Source organism: Moschus berezovskii, chromosome 10 (assembly GCF_049115385.1).
Source record: "Moschus berezovskii isolate FMDL1 chromosome 10, NW_MosBer_1.0, whole genome shotgun sequence".
Classification (NCBI taxonomy): domain Eukaryota; kingdom Metazoa; phylum Chordata; class Mammalia; order Artiodactyla; family Moschidae; genus Moschus; species Moschus berezovskii.
Window position 1 is genome coordinate 109,814,008 of NC_142469.1, and position 20,970 is coordinate 109,834,977.

Here is a 20,970-nt window from a genome sequence, read left to right on the forward strand (position 1 = left end):
CAAGTTAGGTGACATTAGTCCTCCAAGTTTGTTATTTTGGAAGAGGGCTTTGGATATTTCAGGTCTTTTGAATTTTCATACACATTTTAGAACTAACATGTCAATTTCTATAAAAAAAACCTTCCTAGAATTTTGATAGAAATTATTTTAAGTTCACAGATCAATTTAGGGAGTTGGTGATGGACAGGGAGGCCTGGCGTGCTGTGATTCATGGGGTCGCAAAGAGTCGGACACGACTGAGCGACTGAACTGAACTGAACTGAACTGAACATGATAACATTAGTGAGTTCTCTAATCAATTAATGTGGTACTGTTTGCTCTATTTAAGCATATTCCCTTTATTTTTCTCAGGAATGCCTTTTAGTTATCAATCTCTTGCACACCTTTTCCTAAATTTATTCTTGATTATTTTATTTTTTGATGTCACAGCAAATGTCACGTAAAATCATGTCTTCTGGTCCTCCATGCTAGTCTATGGAAATTTTACTGATTTTGTATGTCACTTGCTGTGTTCACTTATTATTTCTGGCAGTTTCTTTCTACAGGTGTTTCAATTCCTTATATGTGCACATTTCCGTCATGTGTGATTAAAAACGGTTTTACGGTTTCTTTCCAATCTTTATTCCTATATTTTCCTTTTTTTGGCAGTGCCCAGGACCTCTGATATAATGGAAAATAGCAGAGATGAGATTCTTTTCCATCTTAGAGTGATGGCGTTCAGTCTTGCCTCACTAAGCGTGTGGTTAACTACAGAAAAAAATAGCTGTTCACCAGTAAAAATAGCTGTTCACCAGTTTGAGAAGACTTTCTTCTAATCTCCATTTTCTGAGAGTTTTGCCACTTAATGGATGAAGTAGCTCACTGTAATAAAAAAGAACCCAATTTTCTTTACCTGAAACCAGATAGTGTTCCTGTAACTGAAAACTTTTGCTCTCAGGGTGTAATGTTATCATAGCATCGAAGCGAGTTGTGAGCGTTGCTTCTCGTATTTTAATAATCACTTCAAATCTGCAAGACACCTCATCCTTCTCTGGAAGCACACCCGTATGTTATGCTGTCAGCACGTCTGTCCACCTTGGGAGGCAGGAGCCTGGGGTGGTTGTGTTTGGCAGATAATTCCTTGTTTCTGTGATTGATTCCCTGAAGCCAGGAGGTGAGGAGGGTGGGACTCAGTCTGTTCATCTCCATTTCATACTGTGCAGCCATGTTTCTGGAAGGATTACCAGAGGATTAAATAAAAACCCTTTGACTTTGAAAATTAAATCCACTCTGCCTCTGCATGACTCTGCCTGAGAGTAAATAAGGAGATGAGAGTCATAAGAGAAAAGTGTCCATCAGACATGAGTGGACATGAGCGTCGCGTCTGGGCCTGCTATTGACACCTGCACTGATTTCTGAAGGCATCCTGAGGCGCTGCTGCTGCTGGCAAGTGACTTTATATAATTCTCTAGAAATGAGGCACGTCTGGGAAAGCAGACTGTTCCAAGAGCAGATTATCATGTGAGGAAAAGGACCAGGTCCCTTAACTAATAACGAGAACAGTCGGCCCACAGCTGGGCGATGCTCTCCCCACAACAGACAACAGGAATGAAGCTGTAGCAGAGAATGTGGCCGGAGGGGAGGAGTCTTACACAGTGTACAGAGCAAAGGAGGCAGATTCAAGAGAGGTGAGCGGACCCCAGGGCAACTTCTGGTGGCAGAGTCCTGTGTCCAGGTGATGGTCATGGGAGTTGGAACACAGACAGGTTCAAATATTTCAGTATGTTGAAGCTTCTCAAGACTTCACATCTGTTGGAAAGTGAAGCATGAAACTCTGAATATTAATGAGAAGCCCATAAGCAGGGAAACTGACCACAAAACCGATACCTGTGGTGGGCATCCTTCTGAAATACGGCCAAATCTGAAGATCATGCTTTTAGAATGTGTATGGTTTGTTACTGCTTCCTATAAAAATGCTTCAGGGTTCATCATATTAAAATCAAGCATCCTCTGTTTAAGAGTTTTGTTTTTCCCCTTTAAGTTTATAAATGTCTGGCGGCTAATTGTCATCTAATTCCCTTTTGTTGTCAGATTATTTGAACAATCTGTCAAATACTTTCTAAGTCACTAAAATTTGCTAGCTTGGAAAATAAACTAATTTTAATGGACATTCTACCAAATTTACAGAAGTAGCTTTCTGAAAATACAGAGTTGTTATATGAGTGATTAGAACTGATACAAGCAAATTGGAATAGTATTCATGTTTCTAGTCTAATATATACGTGAAAAAATCCTGAGGCAGGCTACTTCCAAAGTGCTAAGTGCATCTCAGAAGTCTGCTCAAAATATGATGAGGAACCCAGGAGATGGATGTCAAAGCCAAAAACATTGACACGTTCGCAGCATCAGCGGAGGCACAGACACAGCTGCTCGGAACCAGAGGAGCTTGAGTCGAAGTTGCCCCAGAAGAAAGTACAGCACAGTCACCACGATCGTAGTCAAGAGTTCACACACGTCCGCGTGCCGTCACAGAACCATCAGGAGATTAGTTAAGCTGGAGCCAGGAGACAGCCATCCAGATACGTCTGCAAAGCCAGGGCTCAGGTGAGAATGGACTTAACACACCAAATAGAAAGCTGTCCTTTTGTAGAGAATGTTGAGATCTGGTGGCAAGATGAATTACATGTATAACTTGGAAATTTGAGCAGATCCCTCTATTACCAGACACAAAATGTGCAGAATCTGCAGCTGAAGTCTGATCCATTTTAATTCTCATGTGTTACCTGAGGCTTTGTTATGTATCTTGACTTGATAGTTCAGGTGAGTAGGGGAATGTAGCATAAGCCTGGGTGTTATATTAATGAAACAAGAAGTTATAGAAAAAAGAGATAAAAATATCTTTTGTAAAATATCTTTATGTTTTTATATATACACCTCCTGTGCTGTGAGTCCTGTGTTTCCTCCTGTGTTTTGAGTCTTCCTTTCCTCCTGGTTTAAAAATATTTATGATATTCTTTTGCATTATGACTCTGGCTCTTTACAGGACCTTTTACTCTTTGTGCTTCTATGTCTAATTTTTGTTGTTCTTGTTGGATGGGCTATGTTAAACTTTTGCTGATTATTCAGTTCAGTTCAGTTCAGTCACTCAGTCATGTCCGACTCTTTGCGACCCCATGAATCACAGCACTCCAGGCCTCCCTGTCCATCACCAACTCCCAGAGTTCACTCAAACTCATGTCCATCAAGTCGGTGGTGCCATCCAGCCATCTCATTCTCTGTCATCCCCGTCTCCTCCCACCCCCAATCCCTCCTAGCATCAGACTCTTTTCCAGTGAGTAAATTCTTTGCATGAGGTGGCCAAAGTATTGGAGTTTCAGCTTTAGCATCAGTCCTTCCAATGAACACCCAGGATTGATCTCCTCTAGAATGGACTGGTTGGATCTCCTTGCAGTCTAAGGGACTCTCAAGAGTCTTTTCCAGCACCACAGTTCAAAAGCATCAATTCTTTGGTGATCAGCTTTCTTCACAGTCCAACTCTCACATCCATACATGACCACGGGAAAAACCATGGCCTTGACTAGACGGACCTTGGTTGGCAAACTAATACCTTAAATTCTCCTAGAAGCCTGTCACTTAGCAGGCATTACTCCAGCAGCCATGGTGACTGAGAGGCAGGCAAGACAGTCATGGTACCGGGTGTGGAATCTGTGAGGTGAGAGTTTTGCTGGAGTTCATAAGGCTAGTAATTCAGGCTCCGGAACAACCAGAGTCTGTCTCCTAGTCCAGAACTTGACCTTTGCCTGTAAAACATGACGCTGGTGCAGAAAAGTCTACAGGTCTCACGTGTTTTCTATTCAATTTCTAATTCTCCAGGAATGAGAACCTCGTTCATTGCAGCATCTTTTTCTTTTCTTTCTCCTCAAAGTATGTTTCAGACTTCTTTCATTAGGAAAAAGAAAAAAATCTTTCTTTTACCCAATCATCAGTTCTAAATAATCTCTCAGCTTTTCCTTTGCCACGACAAACTCCTCAAAGGGGCCTCCCTCTGAGTGGTTTTGCTGAACAGACCCAGCCCCTTACCTTTCTTTGAATTTCCTCACGTTAACATTTCTGCTACACTGCGTTCGCTTTTATCTCTTTATTCTTCCTTCACACATTAACTCCTCGACATTTAGTGCAAGCAAAACTTGTGTAGCAAAAGCCCTTCTGAATAGGAAAGACATCTATAGTCATACCATCCTGAACACACCCAATCTTGTCTGAACAGGAAAGAAAGCATAGATATTTTCATCTAAGCCATTAAAATGGATGTTATAATTTGAAGTTTGTGAGCACTGGTTATTTTATTTTCTTGCTGAATTATTTCCAGAATCTCAAAGTTCATTTTCATCCATTGATGGGCATTCTTTGGCATGGACTCAAACCTAACTTTCAGTGAGGTCATTATTGTAAACTGCAGCCTTGGTCCCCTTTGTGACCCTGGCCCATCGGCCAGCAGTTGGCGTCTCTGCCTCCACACACACTACCACGTGGTCTGAGGCCAGGCCCCGCCTCTATGCCACCAGCTCCTCTTGACCGTCTCTCTTTCCTTCTTTCCTATTTCCTCCATCATTATTCTGTTTTCTCCATTTCTAGCTTCTCTGAAAATCCCCCCTTTCCTCCTGTGCGGTGAGCCCCCCTTTCCTCCTGTGCGGTGAGCCCCCCTTTCCTCCTGTGCAGTGGGTCCTCACTGATGCTTTTCCGAAGCGTGGCGGGACTCATGCCCCAGGAGCCCTGACCCCTTGGGTCTCAGGACGGCGCCCAGCGCTGTGATGGCAGCTTTGGGGTCTCAGGATGGGGCACCCAGCGCTGTGACGGCGGCTGCTTTGTCCCCTCTGTCAGCCCCCCTTCTCCTTCTGTCACTGCAGTTCGCATCCTTCTCAGAGCGGGGCCGTTTGTGCTCAGAGGACCCCCTCCAGAGCCATCTTCCCTTTGCCATCCTGTGTGGCCCCCATGGAACCAGAAGGGGTGGAGCTTGGCCGTCCCAGTGAGGACGGCGAGTTTTAAACAGCGAGATGGGACACCCTTTAGCTTCGGTTCCCTTGGGCCATCGTGAATTTGACTAAAGAAGATCTATTTCCTTCCATATGGCCACAAAATGTAATTGCATTTCTCCCATAGGAGAAGCTGAATTCCCCACACAGAGCCAGGTTTACCAAATAAAATTGTGTAAGTTAACAGTTCTGACTTCAGCCAGGATGTTTATATAAACAAACACGAATCTATTCTGACCTGGCAATAATATCTTCCATATTTTACAACGGTCTCAGCAAATTTTAAGAGGTGGTCAATTTAATCAATCCTACTTTGCTTACGATGAGCCTTCAAATATGATGTAAAATCCTCAAAAGGGCCATTTCAAGAATTTTCCAGAACCCATTCTATAGATACAGCATGTCCTTGGATGGAGCGTGAAACACATTTTGTGCCCAGATAATCACACCATAAATTCTGTTCACTAATAAAACTTCTGAAAAGGGTCCAAGTGAATGTTAAAGTAAGCAATGTGTTTTCCAGGAGAGCTTTCTGGAACAGAAGCCCTTGCGTCAGCTGAGTCTCCTGAGTGTGGGGCTCCAGTTAGGAAGGGGTCAGCCACTCTGAGGACTGCTAAGAGTGAGACCCAGTTGCCTCTGAAAACACGTGGCTCAGCCTGCATCCTTCTTGGTTCCCGCCTCGATCTGATCTGAAGTAACGCATCTGTCACTTTAGAAAGCAACACAAGTCATTGTCATTTTGATTCCATGCCAGTTTGCCAGTTACAGTTGGAGCCAATGCCTTGTTAAGATAACCGTGTAACACAGGGGTGGGTTTGATTTATGCATCTATCTATTTGCAATGAACTTGAACTTGGGCAAACTCCGGGAGTTGGTGAGGGATAGGGAGGCCTGGTGTACTGCAGTCCATGGTCCCTAAGAGTCGGATATGGCTGGGCGACTGAACAGCACAACAACTGTTTGCTGGGCAAAATCTAGAATCTACAGGAAAGTAAAGGGATTATAGGAAACAGTCAGGATGACATTTTGAAGAAACTGGGTGGTGCTGTTGTAAGAAGCACAGCAGCATTCATTATTTGTACGTATTAGCGGTGAGCTGAAATTAGACTAGCATCTCCTGCGCGGACAGGTCAGCACCTGGAGCGGTGCCGAGTGAGGCGCCTATCCGCCAGTGTGTGCCAAGTGTGCCGAAAAGTGCAGAGGGACGCTCGATGGAAGCCAGTGCCCAGACTGATGCTGACCTGCTTCACAGCCACAACTCTGCTAGTTAAGACTCTTAACTCACAGACCCTCCACTCAAAAATGTCCACCTCCGGATAGTCAGAGTCACAGGGAACTTAATGGAGCTACATGGATGCCTTGGGGAGCAGGGGGTGGCCAACAGCTCAGGGTCCCCATGACCTCTGCAGCCCAGATGCTCACAGACCACACGCTGTCCTTAGGACCGTGGCTGTGGCCCAGGCAGTGCCTGGGCCTCCTCCACGGACACTGAGGACCCGGAGTCTTCTCTTTCTCGGGGACCAGGGTGCTTGCTATTAGGAACAGAAATGCAAGCCCTCGTTCAAGGGCCCCTGTCTCCCCCCCACCTCTTGTTCATTAAAGGATGTAGAACACTTGTGAGATGTAGCCCCACCCCCGGCTTTGCAGTCATCCTACAGAACATCAACATGGACTCATGGCCATAGAGCTCGCACCTTCCTTTCCATCGCCAGGAGGCTGAGGTCAGCCTGGCAGGAAGCTCCATGCGTGCCTGAGTGGGAGCAAGGGGGGACCCACAGGTGACCTTCACCTGCAGGAGTGAGCAGGGGTGCCGTGGTTCAACCACAGCAGCATCTGCTGATACCATCTGCAGGCGAACTAGTCACAACAGTACACATGTGTGGCTGTCCTCATGGTGCAAACGGACTTGCTAGAGTAAGAAACGTCTAGGTGGTTTTCTAACTAATAATGTCATCATTGTGAGTTATCGTACAATAGATTTATGGTCTGCCTGTGATATGCCAGGCCTTTTTTAAGGGCTGGCTGCTGCTGCTAAGTCGCTTCAGTTGTGTCCAACTCTGTGCAACCCCATGGATGGCAGCCCACCAGGCTCCCCATCCCTGGGATTCTCCAGGCAAGAACACTGGCGTGGGCCGCCATTTCCTTCTCCAGTGAGGGCTGGAGAAACATGCAAGTGAGCACTGGCGTTTGTGAAGCAGGCTCTTCGGGCCACACTTTGTGCTGTGCCTCTTTCATTTGGACAGTGTCCCCTGGGTCCCCACCTGGGGCAGGGGCCTTCCTGCTGAGCACCAGGCACCTGCCTCTAGCCATGGCAGCATGCTCCCAGAAGCACACTCCTTCCCAGCTTTGGGACGCTTTCCCACCTGTTTGACATCACATTGACAGTCACAAAATTCCTGTCAACTGTACTTAGTTCATTTCAAAGCAGGTTAAGACTGTGGAAAGTTACTTTCTAGGCAGAAGATTGCTCTAAAGATTTTATTTAAAATACATCCATTCAATGTATTGGTTGTTTTCCTTTCCCTTTTATGGAGAAATATGAAAGCAAAAGAGACCATTTTCGATCCCAGAAGACAGCTCAGGTGAGGAGAGCCTGTCCTGGGATAAAACCTTGACTTGCGGTCACCCTGGATCCCAGGGTGCAGGCTCGTGCGGTGGGAGTTCTGTCCCAGATGACTGCTTCCGAGGCTGAGCTCAGAGATGCCCCACCCGAGGAGAGAAGTTGGAAACAAGTGCCACAATTGGAATTCTTTACCAGGAGTGAGGGGAAGGCTTGGTTCGCTGGTGTGAATTCTTGATGCCAGGTATTTGGCAGAATAGGAACATTTAGAATGTCTTGTGCCGAGTGTTCTCTGGATTACATTTCAAACCTCGTGTGGATTTCTAGTGAGGGATAAAGTGTTCTTCACCTTTTATTTTATTTGACTCAAGTTCATTACCCTCTGAGGGTCACTGAGCAAAATGGACTCCTTTAATGCTTCTCAGACATTCTCCGTCAGCTATTTGGAGCAGACGATGGAGCTGAATCACTGGTGGCTGTTTAATTGCTCAGTCATGTCCGACTCTTTCTGACCCCATGGCCTGTAGCCTGCCAGGCTCCTCTGTCCACGTGATTCTCCAGGCAAGAATACTGGAGTGGTCTGCATTTCCTTCTCCAGGGGATGCAGCTCATATAATAGAAGATAAGGCCAGATATATATCCACCAAAGGAAAGGAAGTCAGAGTCTTAAGAGAGATATCTGCACCCTCATGTTCATTGTAGGATTATTCACAGTAACCAAGACTTAGAAGCAAGCTAACCATCCATCATGCAACAAGTTGACTCACTGGAAAAGAGTCTGATGCTGGGAGGGATTGGGGGTGGGAGGAGACGGGGACGACAAAGAATGAGATGGCTGGATGGCATCACCGACTGGATGGACATGAGTTTGAGTGAACTCCAGGAGTTGGTGATGGACAGGGAGGCCTGGCGTGCTGTGATTCATGGGGTTGCAGAGAGTTGGACACGACTGAGCGACTGAACTGAACTGAACCATCCATTAACAGATGAGTGGATAAAGAAGATGTATATTACATCTATTAGATACATGAAGTGAAGTACAAGTGTTAGTTGCTCAGTTGTGTCAGATTCTTTGCAACCCTACGGAGTATAGCCCGCCAGGCTCCTCTGTCCATGGGATTCTCCAGGCAAGAATACTGGAGTGGGTTACCGTTTCCTTCTCCAGGGGATCTTCCCAACCCAGGGATTCCCTAGATCTAAGTTAGCTCACGTCTAAATGCAAAAAAGAAGAAACTGAATCTATTAACATAGGAAGACAGAAGCCCCTATGCATTGACATGCTTGTTCTTCGAGTTCTGAGTGACTGTTGAGCTTTCCTGTGGATAAGCTGCAGCACACCCCTTGCACCACCGGTGACGCTGCCCTGACTAGGCGCGCCTCTTCTTCCTCTTGACCAATTTCCTGGCATGTGGCCTGTTTGGGAAACACTACAGTGGAGCCTCTGGGGCTGATCACTCTGCAGACTCAGCCTCAGGCAGCCCTCGGGCAGGGCACGGTGGTGGGGGATGTTCTCCGGGGACCCTTCTGGGTGGACTCGGTGGCCCTGGACTGGGTGCCTGCTGGCCTCTCCCTCCATCTGGGGGCCCAGAGCAGATGGCAGTGGCTGTCGCTGGAGTCCGGGTCCCATCCGGGGCCTTGGGAGCCCAGGGACATTAGATCCCCTGTGGAAGGTGTCCACCCTGCCAGCCACAGCAGCGCGGGGACCCTGCTGCCAGCCCTGCACTCCCGGGCCGGCCCCACCCACTTCCCGGGCACTCACTCCCATCTCCTCCTCACTGCAGTGTCCTCGTGCGACCAGGAACAGCAGTCGGCCCTGGAAGAGGCCCGGCATCCCAAGAACGACAACGTGGTCATCCCCGAGTGCGCCCACGGCGGCCTCTACAAGCCAGTGCAGTGTCACCCGTCCACGGGCTACTGCTGGTGTGTCCTGGTGGACACCGGCCGCCCCATCCCTGGCACGTCCACCAGGTAAGCTGTGCAACGCAGGCTTCCCGCCCGCCATGGACTTGAGGCCCCGAGGCCCGAACTCACCCTGCTTCTCAGCGGGGCGTTAACACCCATGGGCACGAGGCCCGGGAAGACCATCCCCCTGACAGGACCAGAGCTTGATGCTTTAGTCAGGGTGTGCTCCCATCCTGCCCACGCAGCCTGCGATCGTGGAGGATGGCTCTGACGTCCGGGCTGCCCAGGCGGGAGCTGAGAGCATGTCCCTCACCGCCTCAGCCTCTTCAGTCCCCGGTTTTGGTGAAGGGGCTGGCTGCCCAGATGGCTGTCTGTAGTTCAGAGGTATCCATGTCCTGAAGTTACTGCTAAAAAAGAAGGAATGCTGAGGTCAAGGGTTTGAAGCAAAAACCCACCTACTCACTCATGTTTTGTGGGAGTTTGAGCAAAGCAAGTCATTTCATAACAGCACTAGAAGACCTGCTCCCTGTTCATAGGAATGGTGTAAATGTGAGTGAGGGTGTTTTTGCAGCTGTTGGTCATATGACTTGACCTCTGATTTCTCATACATTGGTATAGAAATAGTTTCTTTGTGTTAGTCGCTCAGTTGTGTCTGACTCTTTTGTGACCCCATGGACTGTAGCCAACCAGGCTTCTCTGTCCATGGGATTTCCCAGGCAAGAACACTGGACTGGGTTGCCATTCACTTCTCCAGGGGATCTTCCTGTCCCAGAGATTGAACCTGAGTCTCCTGCACTGCAGGCAGATTCTTTACCATCTGAGCTGCCAGGGAAGCCCATAAAAATAGCTTCCACATACAGGGAAATAAGCCCTGGTCGCCTCTGCAGCCCTGAGGTGTGAGCACTCCGATGTCTTCTAAGACATTTCCCCAGTTTCTCAAGTGTGACCGCCACGTGTGTGGACGGGGAAGCACCATAATGATTCTGGAGCTGGAGGGACGGTGAGCAGCGACTGTCTCCTGATGGGAGGTCCAGGTACACCTGGAGCCCATCTGTTCATCAGAGACCAGGCTCCGTGGGGGCCCCGCCGTGGGGATGGGGACCCCGGGCCACTGGGCAGGAGGCCTGCACCGCATACAGTCGGCCCTGACGAGGGTGTGCAGGACAGGGGCCAGGGTTCCCTCCATGGCAGTTGTAGGAGATGGTTTCAAACCTGAAGAGGACACTCATCTTTGCATGGTTTTGTGTGTGAAATCGCTTCTTTGATTCCTGAGTACGTGTGTGTTTTAGGGAGAGCTCTTTTCTGAGAAACCTTTCTTGGGGAGTGACGTCTCCATACCCTTCACACTCTGGCTTGTGGACGGTGCATTAAATTGGGGGGTTTGTTCCCCAGGCTGGGCTGACTGAGCCGCTGGAATTTCCCTTAGCGCTGGCCGACAGAGTCCTGACTCTGCCAAGGCCAGGCCTGTGCAGATGGGCCCAGAGGGTGAGGTCAGCTTCAGCACGTTGTCCCTCAGAACCTGCGAACACTTCCCTTACGATTGGACAGGAAGCACAAGAGAACTCCCTCCACCCCCGGCATCCAGCCCGATTTCATTCTGCCCAGATGTTATCAGAACCCAGCACCACGTTCGCATTTCCCCTATTTTTGCCTGCAGGAGCGAGGGACTCCCTCTTCTTTGAATTTCGAGAAGCAGACTTAAACTAGACCTGGGGAGGAGATGCTTCAGATGAGCGGTGTGGGTTTTCTCCTGTTTGTGCATTCAATCATTTAATCTCCCCGACGCTGGCTGTCGCGACCCTGACACCATCAGGACTGGGGCGGTGATGTGACCGAGCAGAGTAGGGGCCCCTGCGGGCTCCGTGCCCTGCGGGGCGTCAGCACCCGCACCTCCCCGTGGGGCTCCCCCCATGGTGGCCACAGTGGTCCGCAGGCCCTGCCCGCCTCTTTCCTGTCCCCTCCTCGCTCCATCTTCAATTCACCAGCGCGCTCTGCGCCCCGCTTCCGTCCTGGCTTCCAGCAGCATCACGTGGCCCTGACAACACGGTGTGGCTTTTCTTGACACCATGGAAGGCCTTCGCTGTGGCTCCTCAGTGTGCCTCCCCACACTCTACCTGGCCAGACCAGGCCCCAGCGATCAGTACCCAGGCGTGGACGGGGCCACCCCCGGGCGCCCAAGACCACACAGAGTGGATTGTACTTGTGACAGAGTTCAGCACAGAATAGGTGAGACCTCAAAGCTGAGAGACACCCCACCCTGTATCACCCCTTAAAGCTGAGAAACACCCCCTCCCTGTATCACCCCTTAAAGCTCTGAAGACACCCCTCCCTGTATAGCCCCTTAAAGTGCTAAAGACACCTCGCCCTGTATCACCCCTTAAAGCTGAGAGACACTCCCCACCCTGTATCACCCCTTAAAGCTGAGAGACACTCCCCACCCTGTATCACCCCTTAAAGCTCTGAGAGACACCCCACCCTCTATCACCCCTTAAAGCTGAGAGACACTCCCCGCCCTGTATCACCCCTTAAAGCTGAGAGACACTCCCCACCCTGTATCACCCCTTAAAGCTGAGAGACACCCTGCCCTGTATCACCCCTTAAAGCCTTGGTTCAGTTCAGTTCAGTCGCTCAGTCGTGTCCAACTCTTTGCGACCCCATGAATCACAGCACGCCAGGCCTCCCTGTCCATCACCAACTCCCGGAGTTCACTCAAACTCATGTCCATTCAGTCGGTGATGCCATCCAGCCATCTCATTCTTTGTCGTCCCCGTCTCCTCCCACCCCCAATCCCTCCTAGCATCAGACTCTTTTCCATTGAGTCAACTTGTTGCGTGAGGTGGCCAAAGTATTGGAGTTTCAGCTTTAGCATCAGTCCTTCCAATGAACACCCAGGATCGATCTCTAGAATGGACTGGTTGGATCTCCCTGCGGTCCAAGGGACTCTCAAGAGTTTTCTCCAGCACCACAGTTCAAAAGCATCAATTCTTTGGCGCTCAGCTTTCTTCACAGTCCAACTCTCACATCCATACCCTTTAAAGTGAGAGACACCCCGCCCTGTATCACCCCTTAAAGCTGAGAGACACCCCGCCCTGTATCACCCCTTAAAGCTGAGAGACACCCCGCCCTGTATCACCCCTTAAAGCTGAGAGGACACCCTGCCCTGTATCACCCCTTAAAACTCTGAAAGACACCCCGCCCTGTATCACCCCTTAAAACTCTGAAAGACACCCCGCCCTGTATCACCCCTTAAAACTCTGAAAGACACCCCACCCTGTGTCACCCCTTAAAACTCTGAAAGACACCCCTTCCTGAATCACCCCTTAAAGCTCTGAGAGCCATCCCCTCCCTGTATCCATTCGCTTTCTATTCACCAAACATTTGCATCCCTTGACGTTGCAGGTGCCACCCTAGGGGGCATACAGGGAACAAAGAAACCAAAGTCTGAGCTTCATGGAGCCTCTGTTCTGATGGAGGGAAAGGGACGGTAAGCAGAACACGTGAGCAGAGGAGCTGAATGTGAGCAATGTGCTGGCCTACACAGCTGGAGGAAAACACACAGGAAATGGAGAGAGGGAATGTTGGGCTGTAACTCCCATGGAGTGGCTGGGAGCTCCCCAAAATGTTGATGTCAGAGTCAGGTCCTGAGGAATTGAGGCGCAAGCTGATGCTGTCTTTGGGGTAAGGTGGCAGTCTGAAGAAGGCGAATGCGGCCCCCACATTGCAGGTCTCAGAGCCAGGATCTAGTTCAGTTTTGGCCACAGAGGGGCTGTATAGATTAGGAAGCTCTTCATTTCTATTAGCGATAAATCTTACAAACGGGCATAAACAGTGAGGGACAGTGTAATCTAAAGAAGAGGTGCAGAGATAGGGGAATCTCCTTTCAGTGGCTGCTGTGACTTGGTGACGTCACCGAGGACACAGAGTCTCCCCAAACTTTGCTCTCACGGCCTCATTGTGTTGTGACTGCCCTTGGACAGACGCCCCTCATGGTCACAAGATGGCTTCAGGGATCCGGGCATCTCATGCAAACACCACATTCTCATAGGACACACAGCCCATCTCTCTCAGGAGCCGAATCACCTTTCCTAAAAGTCCCTTAGCAGATTTAATTCATGGATTATTGGCCATAATTGGATCATCTGACTATGGCTAAAACCATCACTAGCAAGAAAAATCGATTTGGGTAAAACTGATTTCTAGGGAGTCTTGCATGCTGGGAAGTCAGTCAAAATCATCAGGTTTAAGGCATATCTGAGCATCTGTGTGAGCCTTCCTGGCCCTCTCACAGCCCTGCTTCTAATGTGAAGGGCACCAGAGTTGTAGAAAGCCTTCTCTATTACTATTTAAATACTGTCTGTTGCATAAATGCTGTTTTCTTGTGGCTTTCTGAAATAAGCCATCCCAGGGAGATTAGCTGTGATTTATTTTTGGGTAGACAGCTCACTTCCCCCTCCCACCAGTCATGCTCTGTATTTTCTAATGGGGAAGAATAATTTAAAAATCAAACAGTAAGAAGCCATAAAGTGCACTGTCTTTATAAGCTGGTTCTTTCCTGTGTCATCCCGCCAGGTAACTACATTACAAAGCACACATTTTGTTACAGGCCTGTGCCAAGGACAGTAAACACACAGAGCAGAGAGCAGCTGCAGGGTGGGGTTTCCAGATGAGATGGTCATCAGGGCGAACCACGAGTCCGACCGGGCGCTGATGCATCTCCTGCCCCTCTGCCTTCCTGAGTTAAGTCTGACCTCTTGGCCGAGATGTCCAGATCCTGGCAGAAGCCCGAGCCCCTGTGAGCTGGATCCCATGCCCCCATGAGCTGGATCCCGAGCCCCCGTGAGCTGGATCCCGGGCCCCCATGTGAGCCCAGGTGGTGCGTGGTGGGATATGATCTGGGAGGAGGGGCGGGTCCCCACCTGGTCGCTGACTGATGGTGGGGAGAGCAGGCATGAGCTATCGGGTTAATCATGAACCAGGCTGACTGCCAGCTGTTACATTAGTGCCCAGAGCCAAGGGATTTCTCTTTCACTTTCTTGATGGCCAATGAGGGTTTGTCCACCTGGCATCAGGCTGCAGGCGGTTCTTACCTGCCTGAGGACCCCTGTTCCCGGCCCGCAGATCCACACATCTCACTGGCCATGTGAATGTGAAACTGAATTTCTCCCTGGCAGACAGCCTGGGATCTGATGGGCAACCAGACAATCAAGAGATGCTCTTCTTTTACATAAAATAAGCAAAATGAACACTATTGGAAGGGGTGGTGATGGATGTCAACGCAGCTTAAAAGGTTTTATCTCAGTCTTCAAAGGCATTGATTCTGTTTCTTGAGATTGTCATTTCCGCAAATTAAAAAGATGTTTGCTCCTTGGAAGAAAAGCTATGACAAACAGCATATTAAAAAGCAGAGACATTACTTTGCTGACAAAGGTCCCTATGGACAAAGCTATGGTTTTTCCAGTAGTCAGGTATGAATGTGAGAGTTGGACTATAAAGAAAGCTGAGTGCCAAAGAATTGATGCTTGCAAACTGTGGTGTTGGAGAAGACTCTTGAGAGTCCCTTGAACTGCAGGGAGATCAAACCAGTGAATCCTAAAGGAAATCAACCCTGAATATTCACTGGAAGGGCTGATGCTGAAACTCCAGTATTTCAGCCACCTGATGAGAACTGACTCATTGGAAAAGACCCTGATGCTGGGAAAGATTGAAGGCAGGAGGAGAAGGGGATGACAGAGGATGAGATGGTTGGATGGTATTATCAACTCTATAGACATGACTTTGAGTAAACTCTGGGAGTTGGTGATGGACAGGGAGGCCTGACGTGCTGCAGTGCACAGGGTTGCCAAGAGTCGGCGATGACTGAGTGGTATTCTTCTAAAAGGCGCGGAATGCTGCCCTTTAAACATACATGGTTTAATATAAGCATGGTGCTAGGATTCTTAAGACCTCCTGCCCAAATTTGGAGCAAAACCAGGATGACCGTGCAGTGTGGCTAGTTCCCAGGCTGCTTCGAGGTTCAAGATTCAGAATGGAGTTGGCAGTGATGTGGTTTCTTATCATTGTGTGTTGGCTCTGAGCCTTTCACAGGCTGGACACGGTTTGTATTAAAAGTCAACTTCCTAACACACAGAGCAGCCTGTGCCTGAGGTTCTCTCAGGTGAGACGTCCCAGGAGTGGCTGGTCGGTCGGCCTCCCTGGGAGTCCCGGCCCCAGCTGTGCCTGCTCGGTCAGGAGCTGGGACCTGGCATGTCCTTTCCCCGGAGCTGATGTTTCATGGGCTGCTGGCTGTGAAGGTGTCAGCTCTAGCATGGGTACCAATGCCAATCTCCCAAGCCTCACGGATACTCACCTGGAGTCTGAAACAGCGGTTGTTCAGTCTTGAGCATGGGCTTAGTTTCCCCAGATTGAGCCCTCAGCCATCTCTCAGTTGTGAAGCTTCTTTCTCGAATGTTCCCCTGGTGAATTGCTGGCTTCTCACCTGCCTGTCGCCACCCCAGGTGGGTGAGGGGACACCAGGTGGGTGACAGGTCCCTTTGCCCCTGCTCACTTTCTGGTGACGTGACTCAGTGCCAACTGCCCTGAGCCCCACTGCGTTACAAAGAATGTGTGTTAATGGCTTTTGGTGAAAACGTGGTAACGTAACTGTTTTCCAAAGTGTGTCGGGAATGCTTTAATTTCAAAACAACTTTTTGAAAAGGCATGTTAAGTTTGCGAGACTGGGGTGTTAGATTTTCTGGTATTAAAGAGGCCGTTCCAAGTCTGAGGGCCGGAGGAGCCCGCGGTGCCCTGGCTCTGTTTCAGCTGGGCTGGACACAACCCTCATGGCCAGCCGGCTCCCTGGGCCCCAGGCAGGGCCCCTGAGAAGCTCTCCCTCTGGAGATAAACCCCATTCTTTCATTTTCTAGGGTAGGAGGACAAGGAATATGGGAAATAAGAGTCAGAAATATCCCCGTGAAGTAAGCATGATCTCCTATCTCCTTCTGAGAGCGTGGAAAGGAAACTGGGCCGCAGGAGGGGGGGCTTTGTTGACTCCCTGAGAGTCAGCGGCCCCCGGAGCCCAACTATTCCACTCGTGCCCACTCCAGACCCGCTCCGACTTGTTCACATTTTTGGGAAGCCTTCCTGATCCCCACGGCTGCCTCAGGTGCCTAGAGGGCTGGTTCTCACAGGCATCCTCAGGGACAGTCAGCGTCCCTATGAGCCAGTTGGCCTGGGTCTGCCCGTGTCTCCCCCCAGGGGTGTTTATGAAGAGCCTGGAGGGAAGCCCCACGGGGGATGCTCGGGGGATGCTCGCGAGCTGTCCACCTGGGCCGGGGTCTGGAGCACACTTGGCAGGTCAGTGAGGAGTTGTGGTACTTCCTGGGATCCCCAGAGTGCCTGCTCCCTGACGTGAAGTAACCCGCAGCCACCCTGTCCACCTGCTTGACATCAGGGCCCCCCAGTTCCTGTTGGCTCTGAGGGTCTGGAACGGAGCTCTTACTTTTACTGCTTGAACACGGAGGGAGGCAACCTTTTGCAGCTCTGTGAGCAAGGCTGGGTACGTGCTGGTCCTTGGGTGATGCGTCCATCTAGAGTCCTGAGGTTCTCTCTGCGGCTTCTCTCTCTCTGGGGTGGGGGTGAGTGCCTGCGCCCCCCACTCCCACTTTGGTGCCCATTCTGGCATTTCCCCTTCCTCCAACCCCTCCCCGCCTGGTCCTGGGTGGGGGACGTCCCCTGCACAGGACGTGCTTTAGAGACTGGATGGACAGACAGAGTCCGAGGCGCCATGTATGTCCTTACAACTGTGAAGAAGACGTTAAGTTGTTGCAAGGTCACCGAAGGTCCATCCCGGAATGTGCAGTGTGACGGCCGGATGCCCCGTGTGTCCCAGGGCCCAGGAAGCCTGCTGTGTGAGCAGGAACCCGAGGCAACCCCGCCTCAGAGTCTCAAACCAGCTGGTCTCTCTCCTCCCCTCCTCTCAGGTACGAGCAGCCAAAATGCGACAACACGGCCAGGGCTCATCCAGCCAGAACGCGGGACCTGTACAAGAGCCGCCAGCTCCAAGGTGAGTGGGCCTGGGGCGGGTGGGGCTCGTCGGCCGCCGCTCTGCACTTTCCTGCAGGTTTGGGGAGGAAGGAGCTCAAGCGAGTTCGGTTGTGAAGAATGATCTCAGATCAAGAGAGGCAGTGAGTTTAACTTTGTAACTATTACAAACAGCATTCACTGAAATGTTTTCTGGCTGTTCTCTTTCATCAGAAAGCCTGTGAGTGTCTATGAGACACCAAGAAGGGTGATGTCAACAGTTAACTTGGAGTCCCGCCTGGACGGAGGTCTTCCAGGTGTTGAGGTGCACTTGAACTTGGCCAAGGGGCATGGCCTCCCAGCTGGGTTGCCACCATGCAGCTCATCTGATGAGATCGTGGAGTGAGACACCCCACTCCTGCGTCGGGGTGGGTTCAGTGGCATTGGTAGGATGCTGCGAACCTGGTTGTTGTTTTGTTTCGTTTCCATCTTCTTTTTCCCCCTTTAAATGCCTCCAGATGGTGTCTGTCTGGTCAAAGCCTCAGAGACCATGAAAATCTTTTCTCCGGCACCTTTCCTTTAGGGTGCGTGCTGGATCTGGGTCTTACACGGGGTCTGGATAGCTTGCTGTTTAGAAAAATTCTGTGGTCACCCTTGCTTGATGTGTACTTTCATTGAATCCGTAAAGAGGGTTTTAGATTCTGAAAGTCAGAGATGTTTCTCTGCCCGTGCGCAGAGGCAGAGAAGACTGGAAGGTCATCCGGCCACCGCTGTGCCCTGCCGACGCCTCCTGGAACAAAGGCGCTGGGCACAGAGGAGGCGGGGAAGGCGGGGCCTGCTCCGGTTTGTGTCAGAACCACTGCGCCTGTGGCCCGGGGATGACTCCGAGCCGCTGGCCTCGGGTTTTCACCGCCTCCCACTTCACCTTCCTTCCAGTGCAGGCAGAGAGGCCTCTGACATCCCGGCTCCGTGTCAGTGGTCGCCGGGGTGCATGGTCACGAATCAGGGTGCTTTCTGGATCTTGGGGCCAGGGGGACGGTGAGAAAGGGCGGGAAGAGAGACCCTGAAGGTGCAAACACCCTTGAGGAAGATTCCTGGAGTGACGCCTTATGTATACTTGTCTCGGCCTTAGGAGGAGCGCCCGGGGTGTCCTCCGGTCCCCCTCCCTTGTCTGAAATCTGGTTTAGCACCAGCGGACGGCATGTTTTCTTAACAGGGAAGAATGGAGTTAGCACACTCATTATGTGAGTTTCGCCCTTCTGCCCATCTTACCCGCGCCGTTGACATGCCAGGCTGTCTGCGCCTTGTCTCTGGGGCTCTCACTCTTCTTTTTAATGATCGGAAGCCGCCTTACCGCCGTCTCAAGCTGCGTGTGCTCTTTGGCCTTATAACGTCAATGCCATTAATGAGTGTGTGATCAAGCTCTGGTCTTCATTGGTTAGAGACCTAGGCCTTCCTTAGATCATGTGACAGACAGACGCACCTCCTGGCTCCTCTTGGGGGCTGTGCCTGGGGACTCCGGTGCCTGGAACCTGGACTGGACTCTGGGTTGAAAGGCTGGAGCGGTCATTCATCCTCTGGGGACTGCTGACCCTCAATACTGGGAAACACCATGTGACGTCACTGCGGGCTCATGTGGGGGTCAGACGGGCCACCTAGAGAAAGGACCCCCAGCCCTTCAGGGAGAACCGCAGGAAGGGGTGCTCTCAGAGCTGTGGAGACCACACCCGCCCACCAAAAGGAGGGGGGCGGGTAGGCTGCCACCACAAAGGTGCCCTCCCAGTCCTGCCCTGAAGCCCAAATCCCGGGCATGCAAGCCCTTTTACGCAAACTCTGAAAAGGTCAGCTTATTTTGCAATCGTGGATGTTTGGGAGTGCACCATTCATGACCACTTAATCATTTTGCTTTTTTGAAGATAATTATCCTTATTAGGGAAAAACAAGTAGGTCTTAAAATAACTCCTGGATGGAGGCTGTTCTTGTCAAGAGGGGAAGACGGTATCCAAAATAATACAGCACCGTGGTGGGCAGGCAGACACTTCTAAGTCCAATGCTGATGCGTTTTCTTCTTAAAAGGCATGGTTTTCATTTTCAGCAGCTTTATTAAGTTTCAGCCAATAAGGGTCACTCACTTTCCCAGCCAGGCTGATAGTGTCCTCACACACAGCTCACTTGTTCGGGGTTTTGCTGACTGCCAAGTGTTCGTCCACATGCTGTGTAGGAGAGAGTGTGGACTTCCAGGCTCACACTCACTATGGAAAAGTGGTCACTTAATCTTGGGGGGCCAGCGCTTGGCCCTGTGGAGGCATCACAGTCCAGCCTGAGGGGTCAGTTCCTGAGAACTGGGCCGTGGTTTCGACTCTTGGAGGTTATTCATCAACCCTGTAACATGACTGACTGTCATACCTGAGAGGAGTCAAAACCTCGCGTGAGAGAGACTTCCCACAATGACGTTAGGCCACACCTTTCTCTGCAGATCTGTCCTGCCTGGTTTGCTCTGGTGGCTCTTCATCTCAGTGGCATTTGTAATAATCTGCATGCCCAACTCCTGGCCGGCCTGTGCCCTGCACCCTCTTCCGCTCCTCAGGGCTTTGCTGATCACCTGCTCACAGCTGCGGGGCATCTCTGAGCCCAGGATGCTGCCCATCAACCCTCCTGTGGGCCTGGCCATGCATGCAGGACGTGGCTCCCCGGGGAGACCGTTGCCCTCTGATGCCCTCCCCGTGTGTTCCCATGGCGTCCGGGGCACCCAGTGCTGCTTTGCAGGCATCAAGTTACAGGCTCCCCCCAGTGCCCCACATGGTCCTCCTGAGATGAGGGCGGAACCCCAGAATGCCCCCCCCAGCCAGCACAGCACCCTGGGCACCTGGAAAAGAGTTTGCAAATGAAGCCCTCTGGGCATGTTTCTTTTCCGTTGTTGCTGTTGTTGTTTAACCGCTAAGTCATGTCTGACTCTGTAGCCTTGTGGACTGCAGCCCACCAGGCTCCTCTCTCCTCGGGGCTCCGCATTCAGGAACACTGACCTGGGCTGCTGTTTCCTTCTCCAGGGCATCTTGCCGACGCAGGGATCGAGCCCACATCTCCTGCAATGGCGGGCGGGTTCGTTACCTCTGAGCCACGCGGGAAGCTTTCCTTTCTTATTCTGAGCCTTTCGGCTCTTCTGTATTGAGCGACACTGGAAGACTTCGATGTACCCGGCGGTTTTGCTGACTTTAAGGCACAGAGCATGTCTCCAATGAGTGGGATTTCTAGTGTGGAGGGGTTGACCTCACAGATGGAGCTCATTGTTCTGATTCAACCTCAGGCTCTCTGCCCAGGAGGAGAACTCACCTGTCCTCTCTCCTTGGCAGAGACACACAGCTACATGTGGCAGCTGAAGGCCACTGGATGCCACTCACACGCCGATTGTAGAGATATAGGCAGAGGCCTCAGTGTGCAGAGGGGTGCCTGCTTTTGGCTCCTGGAAAGCTCAGCCTCAGACCTGGGTTCCCCATCTGT

The 20,970-nt window shown here is 50.8% G+C and overlaps 1 protein-coding gene across 3 annotated transcripts in view; it reads left to right on the plus strand.

Annotated features, from left to right (window-relative positions):
• Window positions 1–20,970, plus strand: part of SMOC2 (SPARC related modular calcium binding 2) — a 156,715-nt gene that overhangs the window by 97,594 nt on the left and 38,151 nt on the right. For all 3 annotated transcript variants that reach the window (XM_055433167.2, XM_055433169.2, XM_088840911.1), the window contains 2 exons: window positions 9,354–9,540; window positions 17,433–17,515. In XM_055433167.2, the coding sequence (XP_055289142.1) occupies window positions 9,354–9,540; window positions 17,433–17,515 (270 nt within the window). The remainder of the gene's footprint in view (window positions 1–9,353; window positions 9,541–17,432; window positions 17,516–20,970) is intronic.